Consider the following 15,821-nt stretch of genomic DNA (forward strand, 5'->3'; position numbering starts at 1 on the left):
TATTAAAACAAAAGAGGGCTCACTTGAGATTGAAGGTCCTGGATTTCAAAGAAACTAACTTTGCCGAGATGGGGGAATTTCTCAAGGAACAGTTAGCGGGATGGGAACAGCTGAAGGATGTAGAACAGCAATGGAAAAGACTGAAAGAAACTATATTAAAGGCGACTAACCTTTATGTTAGAAAAGTACATAAAAGTAAGAGGAAAAGAAGGCCTCTCTGGTACTCGAATGTAGTAGCTGAAAAGATAAGGGAAAGGAGGCTAGCCTTTGCACGTTATAAGACGACTCAGAAAGATGAAGAAAGGAGAGAATACCTAAATAAGCGAAGAGAAGCTGGAAAAGCTATCAGGAAAGCAAAGCAGCAAATGGAGGAAAAGACAGCTAATATGGTAAAATTGGGGGATAAGACCTTTTTCAGATATGTAAGTGACAAGAGGAAGTGCCATAATAGCATTGTGAGGCTCAAAGCTGAGGGAGAGAAATATGTGGAAGATAAGGATAAAGCTGAATTGCTTAACGATTACAAGGGATAAAGGGGATGGAGGTATGGTAGACCAAGACCCGTTTACGGAGGACTGTGTTCGTGAGGGGCTTGCCAAACTAAAAGTAGACAGAGCGATGAGGCCTGATGGGATACACCCGAGGGTGCTTAAGGAACTCGGAGAAGTTCTGCCGGCTCCGCTGACGGACCTCTTCAATGCTTCCTTAGAAACTGGAGTGGTCCCGGTGGACTGGAGAAGGGCGGATGTGGTTCCTTTGCACAAGAGTGGAAGTAAGGAGGAGGTAGGGAATTACAGACCTGTCAATCTGACCTCGGTGGTGAGTAAGCTAATGGAAACGCTTCTAAAGAAAAGGATTGTGACATTTCTTGAACTACATGGAATGCGGGACCTGAGGCAGCATGGCTTCACTAGTGGCAGGTCGTGTCAGACGAATCTGACTGTCTTCTTCGACTGGGTGACCAAACAGATGGATGTGGGAGGGGCGCTTGATGTGGTATACTTGAATTTCAGCAAAGCCTTTGACACGGTTCCGCACAGGCGACTGATAAATAGAGTGCCCTCGGTGTGGGACCTAGAGTAACTGATTGGGTAAAAAATTGGTTGAATGGTAGGAGACAGAGGGTGGTGGTAAATGGAGCTTGCTCTGAAGAAAAGGATGTCATCAGTGGAATACCGCAGAGATCGGTCATAGGGCCGGCTCTTTTTAACGTCTTTGTGAGCGATATTGCAGAAGGGCTGTCTGATAAGGTTTGTCTCTTTGCAGATGATACTAAACTCTGCCACAGGGTGGACACCCTGGAGGGTGTGAATGACATGAGGAAGGACCTAGCAAAGCTAGAGGAATGGACCGATATTTGGCAACTAAGGTTTAATCCCAAAAAATGCAGGGTCATGCACTTGGGTCGCAAAAATCCGAGGGAACGGTACAGTATAGGGGGGTCTAGTGCTTCAGTGTGCGAAGGAAGAGCGGGACACTTGGGGGTGATTGTGTCTGACGACCTTAAAGCTTTCAAACAGGTAGAAAAAGCGATGGCCGAAGCCAGAAGGATGCTTGGGTGCATAAAGAGAGGCATGACCCGCAGGAAAAAGGAGGTGATAGTGCTGTTGTATAAGTCTCTGGTGAGGCCTCATTTGGAGTACTGCGTGCGGTTCTGGAGACTGCACCTACGGAAAGATATAAACAGGATGGAGTCGGTCCAGAGGGCGGCTATGAAATTAGTAAGCAGTCTTGAAGGCAAAAATTATAGGGACAGGCTTATGAACCTCAACATGTATACGCTGGAAGACAGGCGGGAGAGAGGAGACACGATAGAAACATTTAAATATCTCAAGGGCATTTATGTACAGGAAGAGAGCCTTTTTCAAATGAAGGAGAGCTCTGGAATGAGGGGGCATATGACAAAGATAAGAGGGAATAGGCTTAGGAGTAACCTAAGAAAGTATTATTTCACAGAAAGGGTGGTGGAGGCGAGGAATGGCTTCCCGGTGGAGGTGGTGAAGTCGAGGACTGTTCCAGAATTTTAAAAGGCATGGGATAAGCATGTGGCATCGCTTAGGAACAGGAAGAATTAGGGGTTACAGAGGATGGGTCATATGGCCTTTATCTGCCGACATGTTTCTATGTAACAAAAAGCATCAGTGAAAATACATCTCAAAGGAGACAGCCCCTGGAACATCTTCAGAAGGAGAAGGTGGAAGAAACCACAGAGAGAAAACAAGGGGAGAACGAGTACAAGAAGCAGTGGAGGAGTGGCCTAGTGGTTAGGGTGGTGGACTTTGGTCCTGGGGAACTGAGTTTGATTCCCACTTCAGGCACAGGCAGCTCCTTGTGACTCTGGGCAAGTCACTTAACCTTCCATTGCCCCATGTAAGCCGCATTGAGCCTGCCATGAGTGGGAAAGCGCAGGGTACAAATGTAACAAAAATAAAATAGATACTATTGGAGATTCTACATGGAATGTTGCTACTATTGGAGATTCCACATGGAATGTTGCTATTCCACTAGCAGAAAGCGAATTCACAATATCAATGTCTCTGGTAACATTCAACAACTTGTGTACACAAACCAGGACTCTTAGCCACCAACTTCAAGAAAGTGCTAGCAAAACAGTTCACACCAGTATAATGTGGCAAATATATAATTTATGTGTATAGAGTACCCTCAGATATAAACCACTATAACTGCAGTCAATAATGCTGCTAAAAAGTGGCATAGCACTTCTTTCATTAGGTAACTCTAACAATTTTTTGGGAGAGCAACATATGCTCATTTTTTTATGCGTCCCAATCACCACAGTGCTATAAAATCACTTGTTACTTTTAAAATGGTATATACTAGGTGAAAACTGTGCACTTATCTTTTAAGTTCTTGCCTCCCAGGCAGAACTATCTTGCCTTGCTGAAACATTTATCAGTTGCCTTCCCCATTGCCCCATGTAAGCCGCATTGAGCCTGCCATGAGTGGGAAAGCGCGGGGTACAAATGTAACAAAAATAAATAAATAAAAATAGATGGAAAAAATATATAAGCATGGGGTACAGATCTGCTCAAAACTGGATGGCTAGATTCAATACCTTATTCTTACCTGTATTCAAGAGACAAGCTAAGGCTGGCTTATAAAAGGGTCTGAAAAAATGTTTGCTGGCACAAATCCTTCTCACCTGTGTATTCTGGGTAACAGATCGTGAGAGGACTTCTTTTTATCTTCTCTTCAAAAAGATCTTTCTTATTCAGAAAGAGGATAATCGAGGTGCCTGTGAACCACTTATTGTTACAGATGCTGTCAAACAGTTTCATGCTTTCATGCATTCGGTTCTGGAAAATACAGATAACAGCATCATGAGGATTCAACATACTGGCATTCTTCCTAATACTAATCAAGATTTAAGTACTATGTTATTGCCTTACTTGGGATATATATTTTCCAAGGGGAAAACCCCACATAAACCATACAGTCTTATCACATCTAAATAAGAGAACTTCCAAAAGTGATAAACAAATTTTCTTCACAATTTTAAGAGTGATCAAATCTCTAGGTACTTGACCTTACTGATTTCAGATCACAATTTCTGCAAATATTATACTGTAGAGTATTCTTGCACATTTATTTCATTCTCACAACCCTTTAAGTGCTTTATGCAAAAACTGTAAAAATGTTCAGTGTAAATTCAAACAGAAGCAGCCATTATGCTCTTTCAAAGATTTACCAAAACCTAACTTCTTTCAGATGAAAGAACCTTATGTTGACAAACGCAACTGAAGGAAAACCAAGTTACTTACCTGCAGCAGGTGTTTCTCTGCTGTCAGTAAGAACCAAGTCCTCACATTAGCAGGAAAGCTTCTCCAGCTTAGTAAGTTCTAGACACTTTTGAGTCACTTCACTTCCTGTTTGCCACTATTGTGTGGGAATACCTCAGTCTAGTTATTTAGCTTCAAGAGAATGCAACTGCTTGGGGAGGTGGTTAAATATGTGAGGACTTGTATCCTGCTGGCCACGCAGCACACTGGTACAGGATTTCAAAACAATTTAAGTGGGAAGGAGAGGCTCCTGGCTAATACTCAGCAGACCTCTCTGGGCAGACCGGGAACTTGTACGCACAGCAGATAGCAGCATTTTGCGGAATTGAAGACAGTGTGCCTTTTCCAATGCTAGACGAGCTATTTATGAAATACAAGGGCTTTGTATTTTAGCATGACTTATTTAGCAGAACAAGTTCCAACAAAACCCCAGTGATAATACAAAGATGACAAATGTATACTGTATACTCCCATGCGGGCAGAATTCCATTCTTACACACCATTTCCTCATCCTCTGCAAGTACCAGGTCATAATCACTCAGGGCCACACAAAATATAATTGCTGTTACGCCTTCAAAACAATGAATCCATTTCTTGCGCTCTGACCGTTGACCACCAACATCAAACATCCTAAAGAGAGAGAAGAATGATCAATACTGGACAAGCTCATCTTAGTCTCTGACCCACCATGAGGGATATGCAGGTAAGAACTGCACACAGCCTCTATTTCTACTGTTTCTAAAACCCTTGTAACATTAGGCTCAGCAAGACACTATTCTAGTGTACACAAGTAATATCATCAGGGGATAAAATGCCTTCCCAAGCCACTGTTCTTCTCATTGCAAAGACTTAAGGACAGCAGGAGTGCTTGATGAATGCATTTCTCCGTTAGTGAGTGCATACCTCACCCTCATTTTCTATAAACAAGAAGGCAAATGCATGCACACTTGCTGGCAATGTCATCACGTGAAGCCAGAATACACAGAGCCCTCCTTCAGATTTTTTTTTTGGACTAGCTGAGCTTGCCCAATTTCCCACCTTGCAGAATGCTACCCATTATGAGTCCATCTAAATTTTTCCACTGGCTAAACTGGATGCAGCCCTCCTCCCTCCCTCCTGGAGTAGTTCTCTCATTGTTCAGTTTCCTTTTTTGCGCATTTCATGTCATTAGTACACAGGTATTGCCATACTGGGACAGACCAAAGGTCCATCAAGCCCAGCATCCTGTTTCCAACAGTGACCAATCCAGGTTACAAGTACCTGGCAAGATCCCAAAACTTTTCATATCCAAAATTGCTCCAAGCATCCTATGGAACTCACATATCTTTAACTACTTTGCAAACATATCATTTAAATAATATGAACCTTCAGATGTAACAACACAAATACTGCGGAATCAACTTATCTTAAGCAGCCAAGTGTGAATTGTCATTGATCCAAATGATTTTTCAAGAATTTTTTTGTTTAGATAACATTGCAGTAAAATAGAGCTACTTAGCTTCAAAAATAGTCAGAACCTCTGCCCACATGGCCAAGTTTCATGTTTCTTCTTCAGGGAAGAGGTTCACTAGAAAAGAAGCATAACATTAATATCCATCTTCATAAGGATCGTCACAAAGCAAAATATACAGCAGCATCTCTCATTTAATTCTTCTCATTCCATACTAAACATTAAGGAAGATGGCAGTGGGGTCTTTAGGCTGCACAGTTTGTAGAAGAAAAATCCAAAGTTGCTCTCTATAATTTACAAGTTGTTCAACATTCCCACCCTCCCTACTTGAACTTCATCCAGAATACAACAACATTTGACATCAGTCAATTGGTGTTGATGATCAAACCAGTGTTTTGCAAGTGGGGTCGAAAAGTTCACATTCTTTATGCGGTATTTATGTTCAGTTAATCTAGCTTTTTACAGGACTGGAACATCCAATGTACAGTAACGAACAGGGGGCACACAATCACGTACACCACATTCTGAGAATTACAAGTAGTGTGTGCTTGAGATGTTATCTGCCTTGAGGCTGCTTACTTGATTGGCTGAGGCTGTCTGTCCAGCAATCATTGCTGTGTTTGTCTAATTAGTTGTTTGCTATTTCAGCCTTTGTTGTGCCTAATCAGCTAATTACTAACTTGGATTGGCTGAGGCTGTCTGATTAGAGCCAATCGTTACTGTGTTTATCAACTGTTTGCTACTTCAGCCAATCACTGTTGTGTCTGTTTCATTGGCCGATTGTTATTTCAGCAGTGGCAAAAGACTCCGTGTCCATCTTCTTTGATGTTTAATATGGAATGAGAAGAAATAAATGTGAGATGCTGCTGTATATTTTGCTTTGTCACGTTCCTTATGAAGATGGATATTAATGTTATGCTTCTTTTCTGGTGAACCTCTTCCCTGAAGAAGAAAAAGGAAACCTGGCCATGTGGGCAGAGGTTCTGACTGTTTTTGAAGCTAAGTAGCTCTATTTTTACTGCAATGTTATTTAAGCAAAAAATTCTTGAAAAATCATTTGGATCAATGACAATTAACACTCAGCTGCTTAAGATAAGTCGATTCTGCAAGACATAACTTGTGTTGAGTAAGTCTGCTCAAGCTAGTCTATATAATTCTCCATTGCACCACAAGCCTACCTTTTAGAGGTGCAGCCAGAGGGCTATTCATATCCAACATTTTTTCAAAAGATTTTAAAAGCTTTTTCTTCCATGCCCACATCAAGTAATAGGAAGGATTTCCAGTCTATTATTCATATTTGTGGGGCATCCAAGGAAGTTATAGCTTTGCCAGTCCAAGTTCTTCAGGATCTGCAACTTTGTGGAGAACCACCTTTTCTGGTCATCCAGGAGTGAGACATTTAAAATTGTCAAGGTAAAGATCTTTAAAGCCTTAGGGAACAACCACCTGCAGCAGCCCCGTCACTCAATTGTTTCAGAAGCTGATTTAAAGTCAAATGTCCATGCCCCTCTCCACTCTTGAAATTTTTATTAATTTTATAATGACATAGGGAAGAGAAATGCAAAGTACAAGGAATAATCAAATAATATCAATATATATGTAACAGAGGGAAAGGTAGGAAGGTAAAGGAGGGGGGATTAGGGGAAAGCAATATTATAAATAAATTCACAACAGAACCTGCAATTTACATGGGAATTGATAAATTAATAATCAAAATTAGAAAGGACCAAAGGATAGATACAAAAAATTACAATCAAATATTATGGAGAGCTCTTGTTTAAAGAAAGATAAGTTTTAAAAAGCAACCAAACTTTGTCAAAATATATGGAATTTCTCACTTTGATGGCTCCAGATAAATCAAATTTTTTAATTTGTAAAACAGAATGCCACCAAAAGTGAGAGTTAAGAAAGGAATTATCCTTCTCAACAAAGACGTTAGAGTACTTGAATACTAGATAGCACTGGGAAGAAATCTTTTCAAAATGTAATGTTAAACCATAGCTTACCAACTTCACATTGTCCATTATCAGCATTCATTAGTCCAACAGCTTGGCGCTTCAGATCAGTGACTAACTCTGTTCTCTAAATATGGAGCCCAATCACTAAATTGTGGCGTTCCCCAAGGTTACGTTTTATCCCCTCTACTTTTCAATATTTATTTAAGCCCATTGGCAACACTGATTCAGGATTACAATATAGATTCTTCATTTCTGCAGATGATAGATATTCTGTTGATTTACCCAACTTCTCATATTACCCCCAATCTCACAACTCTTCAATCATGTCTTGATGCTCTTGCTGATTGGCCCTTACTCTTTCAAAAACAGTAACCTCACGGACCACAGGCTATCACCACACACCCACCATTATTCCTACTCTCTTTCATAGACCAATACTGACAGTTAGGTCTTTATATAAGGTATTCTACTTGACTCAAGTTTAAGTTTTGCCCCTCATACAGCCCCAATAGTCAAAATTGGCTTTTTCTTCCTTAAGAAATTAAACATCTATCTGTAGCTATATTGATCCAGATGCTTTCAGTATTCTAATGCTTTTCTACTGTCACGGCTGGACTATTGTAATTCCATTTATTGCAGAATCTCTATATATTGCGCCATCTTCAGATACTCCAAAATTCCGCAGTTAAGACTACTGTGTAAAGCCCACAAATATGATCATTCTATACTTCTCTTGGCCAGGCTTCACTGGCTCCCTGTCCAGTATCTTTCACTCTTTAAAATATTATGCATAACACGAAGTACATCATATCTATCTATTCATCTGAATGGTGGCTTTGGGCATTCTGAAATGTCAGATGACATCACTAGCAAGTGTGGCTAAATTTTCCTGCTGTCTACAGAGAAACTGCATTACAGCTAAGCAATTTTGCTTTCTCCCATTACCCTTTATCACATCACATTTTCTTCCTCCTACTCCATCTAACCTTGGTAGAGCCCTCTCATCTCCCTCCCACACCCCGTACTAGTCCTCTTTTTGTAGATACAGCCCCTGCAACCTTCTCCTTCTTGTTTTTCTGTCTTCTCTATCTGCCCCTTGCAGCACTCATATTTTTGTCTTCTTCTCCCCACCCCACGTGAACTTCTTCCTATTCCTCCCCTTTCTAGGCCTCTTCCCTTATTGCCCTTCTCCCCTCCCCTGATATGGGCCAAAGATGCCTCTCCCAACTTCCAGAGCTATGATCCAGGCTTAAAAATGTACTTTTTCTGCTTCCCTTCTGCAGACAAGTGCATTTTTGAGCCCCTGGCAATAATTACACACAGGGAATACAGCACTGTACCAATGTTGATAAACAGTGACTCACTTAAAGTATAGGTCCTTAAAAGTGAAATGCGTCTCCACAATCCCAGTAGTCTTCACTCTAGTTCGCAGAACATCTTGCTGAGTTGGAATGTAACTTGTTTGGGATATTCTGTCCAGGTCATTTAGATAACTAGAACAAGAAATAGTACAAATCATCATCAGATACAGACAAATCTGAAACCATCTCTGACTGGTGGAGTAAGATCAAACTAAACTGCTGCAGATGTAAAAAAAAAAATTTTTTTTTAACTCAGACCTTCTAGCATGAGGGCAAAAAGGTCTTGTAAGGCAAACCTTTACCCCCTCCCCTTTCCCAACCACCTCTTCAGTCGAAAGGCAGGAATGATACCCCTTGCTCCTACCTCCAGCACCTCTTGCAAAATAGCAGCACTTGCACCAGAAAATACTGTAGTAACCACTAGGGAGCAGCATGCCTTACTTGGCAGGCTGACCCCCAGCAGTGCTAGAGGTCAGGTGCTGCCAATTTTCAAGATGGGCGCATGAGGATGGTGCTGCTGGATTGTTTGTTCATGAGGAGGTGAAGAGGGTTAAAGGGGGTAAACAGCTTCAACAGTTCTCTGAATGGGGGACTGGTTCATGCACTGAAGGGGGGGGTGGGATTCCCTGGCCTAAGCACCCTAAAACTCAGGGTGGGGAGGAAAGGAAAAGTTTCTTTGTCCTTTTTCTGTCAGTGACTGAGTCAATCCCAATTCAGGTATCAATACCTGGACTGACAGGAAAGGAGGGGAGAAAAACCCCCAAAACAAAATCTTTCATCCAATACAGCAAACTGTGGCATGCTACTGTAGCAGTGTGCACTATTTCAGTCACCATACTTTTCAATTACTTTTTGTTTCTGGTTTTTATTTTAAACATGCTGTGGTAATTTGCATGCCATTAGTTTCAACAGTTTTTATTAATGAAGCACAAAAATGGTTCAACACTCACCAAGTACCAAAACTTTACGACAGTACTCATCTCCATTAACCTTTTAACTTTATCCCCCCCCCCCTTTTTGTACTATTAACTGGCATTTAATCAACAAGATCTATTAACAACAATTTCCCTACAACCCTTCCCCCCCATCTTTCCCCTCCACCAATTAACAACCTATATTCAAATGCTTAACCCCCAAAAATATAATCCCCTTCAGGTGTCATCTGCGTATTCACAAAGCCTTGAATGAAGATCAAACCACAATGCATGAATTTACTCCCCTCCGTAAGAGAGCCAGGGGGCCTGTGGTCTGATGGCCCTCCAACCCCTCCCCGGAAGATGTCCATATCCCACTAGGGGAGGGCTAACCTGACTCCAAGTAGACTTCCCCCCCCTATAACCCCCCTCCTAAGCCCTCCCCCCCCCCCCCCCCCCCCCCCCCCCCCCGCCTTGGTCTGCTCTACTATCTTCCCAATAATTTGCATGCCATTAATTTACTGTAGTCAGAGGTTTAAAAAAAATTTTTTTTTTCAGCACACTGTTACAAAAAAAAACCATAAGTTATTTATCAATCTCTGTACTAGAGAACACAAAACACTGATGGAACTATAAAACATGTTCAAAGGATTATGTACCTCTGCCCCTGCAGACACATTTCTTTAAAACTAAATGTCAAATACCTCCTTATTACTAAACAACTTACCCATCACTACAATGCACTAGTGCATCACAAGTTACTCACTAGGATGCAGAGTCGTTCAACTGATACTCCCGAGACCTGCTAAAACAGGCCTGAACACCACTGTCTTTCCATAACCGCTTTATAACTCCAGCCAGTTCAGGGGTCATGACTCCTTCTTCTGCACTTCCAGCCAATACAAACAGCTGACGGGCATCATCCTGAGACATAAAAAGAGGTGCACAAGAGCCTACATCAGGACAATTTGTCTAGGGAGTGTAAAATAGTTATAATTCAGCAAACACTGCTATGTTGTATTTTCTAAGAGAATTTAAATTGGCTAAAAAAGAAAAAAAAACTGCTTACATGTAACAAAGTTTTACGTAGACAGCAAGATAATCGATACCAAAGTGGTGGCATCCAAAAGAGCCAGCCATTACCTTAGATCCTTCTCACTGTAGTGTTTAGGGTAGGCCGCAAACAGGCCTAATTTTCAGCATATCCCTAATGAATTGCTGTGTACAGAGAAACTCCTTTACAAATAAGCAATTTAACTTTAACATCAGTCAATCCATTATCCTTCCTAAAGTTTACTGAATGTTTTTACTTTCCTATTTTTTAAATGTGGTGTTCCTTTATTTTATTTATGTAAACTGCTTTGATTTGTGCTCTATAAGAGCGGTATAACAAATGATAAATGACTTTCCACTCCCCCACCTCCTAGTTTTATGATCACAAAAGTGAGCAGGTACTGGCAGGTACTGGCTTACAGTATGGCCTGACGACACACCAGCGTAATAAACCTATAATTTTAAATAAAATATAAATGTGCACACCTGGCTGCACAGTGGTCTGAGGATTTACAGTTTACCATCTTAGAGGATTTGGTGGAATCTCGTTTTAATATGGTTCAAAGGGATACTAAGTTGGGGTCACATGATGGCTGTGGAAGAGTGAGGACATAAAGGCAGACCTCACCCATAGCTTTGCTATTTATACTGAATCCCCCCCCCCCCCACCCCCAAGGGCTAAGAGAAATAGCATGCGAGCTTTGGAAGTTCATACCATAAACACAGGGAATGAAGGCCTTGGTGCACAATACTTTGTACTGTTATTTGAATGCTTTTACTGCTGAATGTTTTTATTGCTGTAATTGTCTATTGCTCATGTTTATTCTGATTGTACACCGCCTTGAGTGAATTCCTTCAAAAATGCGGTAAATAAATCCTAATACATAAATTAATTAGAATACATTTTCTCTCAGCTCTCAAACCTGTGTGGATATGCAGGCCATAGTGGGCTGCGTGGATCAAGATGATCAATTAACTGAGGTGGAGCACGACATGTCAAATGACTCTATGATCTCTAAGCTACTTCTGAAACTAGATGGCCTTGAGAACAGGTCTCAGAGGGCTAACAGAATCCTTGGTATGCCTGAGCTGGGGAAAACCCATCCAACGACAGAGTGGCTAGAGAAACTGCTAAGTGAACTTTTCTCTGCAGAGTCTTTCTCCAATGACTGTCATGGAGCAGGCACACCGGCTGCCTATGCAACTCAATAGTAAGAGAGAGGCATCAACCGAGATCCATTCAACAAAAGGAACAGCTGTTGAGATGGTTGAGAAAGTACAAAACAATTGAGTACATAAGTGTTGCATACTGGGACAGACCGAAGCTCCATCAAGCCCAGTACCCTGTTTCCAACAGTGGCCAAGCCAGGTCGCAAGTACCTGGCAAGATCCCAAAACAGTACAATATATTTTATGCTGCTTATCCCACAAATAAGCAGTGGATTTTCACCAAGCCCATTTTAATAATGGCTTATGGACTTTCTTTTAGGAAGCGATCCAAACTTTTTTTAAACCCCGCTATGCGAACTGCTTTTACCCATTCTCTGGCAACAAATTCCCAAGTTTAATTACACGGTGAGTAAAGAAAGTACAAGGGACATCAAATTTTGATTTCTCCAACTTCAGTCCTGAGGTGGATAGAAAACAACACCGATTCAGGAAAGTGAAACAACACTTACCAGAGTACCAATGGCTCTGCTGTTCCTGGCCAGACTACAGGTGGTGTGCAAGTGGGGAAAACGTGTCCCCCAGGCAAGTACAAGCCCTAAGTGAAGCACTAAATACCTCTACACAAGCTTCTAGTGAAGCCATAAGGCTGGACAGACACGGAATACCGCTGTTCCTCTCCATCTCTCCTAAAACCTGCAAACAGAGCTGCAACATTGCTTTAACTCTCAATAATACAGCTTAGAACCCTGCCCTGCACTAAACAGTACAACACTATTCAATGACCGTGGCTGCCCGGAGGCAAAAATTCAGCCCAGTGTGCACAGCTCTGATCAAAAAGCAGATTCGCTTTGTGCTCCTGTATCTGGCCCAGTTGTGGGTGCACCAGAAAGGGCAGACATTCTTTGACTTGCTGGCGGAGGCCTAGTCAGCCATGGTGGCAGTGTTTGCCAGAGACAACGAGCCTTGACTTTGGTGGGTCAATTGGGGAGCTGAGGATTTACTTACTGCCTTTTGGAAGGAATTCACTCAAGGTGGTGTACAATAAGAATAAATCAAACATGAGCAATAGACAATTACAGCAGTAAAAACATTCAAATAACAATACAAAGTACGGCATAGTATACTACTTACAATATCAACAGTACGTAACATAACATTTTTATTGACAGTGTAGGGTATAAGCAAAGATGGAACATATAGATAGGTAAGAGAGTAAGAGGAGTTAGAAAATAAGAAGGTGACATTTAAAGAAAGGTGCACATGAGGTCAGAGAGATGGTTAACTTATTTCAGTTAGGGTAGGAGTGGATAAACATGCTCCCGCTGCATGTGCAGCCTGTGTCACTCCTTGTGTATGTTTGTGAGACTAACAAGTTAGTTACATCTTCCATTAAAGGCCTAGTTGACGAGCCAAGCTTTCACCTGCTTCCTGAAGTAGAGATAGTCAATATGTTTAGCGGAGCCTTTCAGGGAGTGAATTCCAGAGTGTGTGGGCTACTCCGGAGAAGGCTAGTTTGCAGGTATCACATCATGTATTTGTGACAATAATAAACACTTACTTCCAGCTTGAATCTGAATGTAGGTAAAGGGGCAGCCAGTGAGATGGCCTGAAGTTCAAAGTGTATATCAGGGAAGCCTGCCTTTGGACACTGAGGCCTTCCTAGTATCAGTGGCATGGCTCTATAATACTAGCCTGCTGGAGGGCCTCACAGAAGCAGTTTTGTGACTTGGGGAGCTGTGGGGTTTGTATCCCCTTATTGCACTGCCAATATAAATTTATTTGTTGCACTTGTATCCCACATTTTCCCACCTATTTGCAGGCTCAATGTGGTTTACATAGTACCGTGAAGGCGAACGCCAATTCCGGTATGACATTTTCTTGAAATGCTTACTTATTGGAGAATGTCAGATATGCACCACAATGGGTTAAGCTGATAACCCCCATAGGTAGATATAGAGAAACAATTTGTGGAGCTTCATCAATCACTGTATTCCTTGGAGGTATTGAGTAATATCAGAATCCACTAGAAGCTTTTCACCGAAGAACAGAGAAATTCCTTATTCACAATATAAGTACATAAGTATTGCCATACTGGAAAAGACCAAAGGTCCATCGAGCCCAGCATCCTGTTTCCAACAGTGGCCAATCCAGGTCACAGATACCCGGCAAGATCCCAAAAATGTACAAAACATTTTATACTGCTTTTCCCAGAAATAGTGGATTTTCCCCATTTAATAACAGTCTATGGACTTTTCCTTTAGGAAGCCGTCCAAACCTTTTTTAAACTCCGCTAAGCTAACTGCCTTTACCATATTCTCTGGCAACGAATTCCAGAGTTTAATTACACGTTGAGTGAAGAAAGATTTTCTCTGATTCGTTTTAAATTTACTACATTGTAGCTTCATCGCATGCTCCCTAGTTCTAGTATTTATGGAAAGCGTAAACAGACGCTTCACATCTACCCGTTCAACTCCACTCATTATTTTATAGACCTCTATCATATCTCCCCTCAGCCGTCTTTTCTCATAAGTACATAAGTACATAAGTAGTGCCATACTGGGAAAGACCAAAGGTCCATCTAGCCCAGCATCCTGTCACCGACAGTGGCCAATCCAGGTCAAGGGCACCTGGCACGCTCCCCAAACGTAAAAACATTCCAGACAAGTTATACCTAAAAATGCGGAATTTTTCCAAGTCCATTTAATAGCGGTCTATGGACTTGTCCTTTAGGAATCTATCTAACCCCTTTTTAAACTCCGTCAAGCTAACCGCCCGTACCACGTTCTCCGGCAATGAATTCCAGAGTCTAATTACACGTTGGGTGAAGAAAAATTTTCTCCGATTCGTTTTAAATTTACCACACTGTAGCTTCAACTCATGCCCTCTAGTCCTAGTATTTTTGGATAGCGTGAACAGTCGCTTCACATCCACCCGATCCATTCCACTCATTATTTTATACACTTCTATCATATCTCCCCTCAGCCGTCTCTTCTCCAAGCTAAAAAGCCCTAGCCTTCTCAGCCTCTCTTCATAGGAAAGTCGTCCCATCCCCACTATCATTTTCGTCGCCCTTCGCTGTACCTTTTCCAATTCTACTATATCTTTTTTGAGATACGGAGACCAGTACTGAACACAATACTCCAGGTGCGGTCGCACCATGGAGCGATACAACGGCATTATAACATCCGCACACCTGGACTCCATACCCTTCCTAATAACACCCAACATTCTATTCGCTTTCCTAGCCGCAGCAGCACACTGAGCAGAAGGTTTCAGCGTATCATCGACGACAACACCCAGATCCCTTTCTTGATCCGTAACTCCTAACGCGGAACCTTGCAAGATGTAGCTATAATTCGGGTTCCTCTTACCCACATGCATCACTTTGCACTTGTCAACATTGAACTTCATCTGCCACTTGCACGCCCATTCTCCCAGTCTCGCAAGGTCCTCCTGTAATCGTTCACATTCCTCCTGCGACTTGACGACCCTGAATAATTTTGTGTCATCAGCGAATTTAATTACCTCACTAGTTATTCCCATCTCTAGGTCATTTATAAATACATTAAAAAGCAACGGACCCAGCACAGACCCCTGCGGGACCCCACTAACTACCCTCCTCCACTGAGAATACTGGCCACGCAATCCTACTCTCTGCTTCCTATCTTTCAACCAGTTCTTAATCCATAATAATACCCTACCTCCGATTCCATGACTCTGCAATTTCTTCAGGAGTCTTTCGTGCGGCACTTTGTCAAACGCTTTCTGAAAATCCAGATATACAATATCAACCGGCTCCCCATTGTCCACATGTTTGCTTACCCCCTCCAAGCTGAACAGCCCTAGCTGCTTTAGCCTTTCCTATTATTTAGTCGCTCCCACAGGAGAAGGCGGCTGGCTCGACAGGCTACCGTCTGAATTCTAGAAAGAGTTTACAGATGTTTTGGTCCCTTTATTAACTAGTTTTAAATAAGGTTATGGAAAATGGAGTAGTGCCCAAGTCTTTTCAACAGGCCATTATAACATAACATTTCCACCACAATGTTTAGCTCTTACAGACCTATAGCTCTTAAATACTGGCGCCAAGATATTGGCTAAAGTATTCACGAAGAGGC

General features: G+C 41.9%; 1 protein-coding gene across 1 annotated transcript in view; it reads right to left on the reverse strand.

Moving 5' to 3' along the window:
* GNAI3 (G protein subunit alpha i3) overlaps nucleotides 1–15,821 on the reverse strand; it is a 79,750-nt gene that overhangs the window by 16,521 nt on the left and 47,408 nt on the right. Inside the window, exons 4-7 of the mRNA XM_030221893.1 lie at nucleotides 10,250–10,407; nucleotides 8,573–8,701; nucleotides 4,301–4,430; nucleotides 3,164–3,317 (exon numbers count right to left, since the gene is read on the reverse strand). Coding sequence (XP_030077753.1) covers nucleotides 3,164–3,317; nucleotides 4,301–4,430; nucleotides 8,573–8,701; nucleotides 10,250–10,407 — 571 coding nt within the window. The remainder of the gene's footprint in view (nucleotides 1–3,163; nucleotides 3,318–4,300; nucleotides 4,431–8,572; nucleotides 8,702–10,249; nucleotides 10,408–15,821) is intronic.

Source organism: Microcaecilia unicolor, chromosome 12, assembly GCF_901765095.1.
Source record: "Microcaecilia unicolor chromosome 12, aMicUni1.1, whole genome shotgun sequence".
NCBI lineage: Eukaryota > Metazoa > Chordata > Amphibia > Gymnophiona > Siphonopidae > Microcaecilia > Microcaecilia unicolor.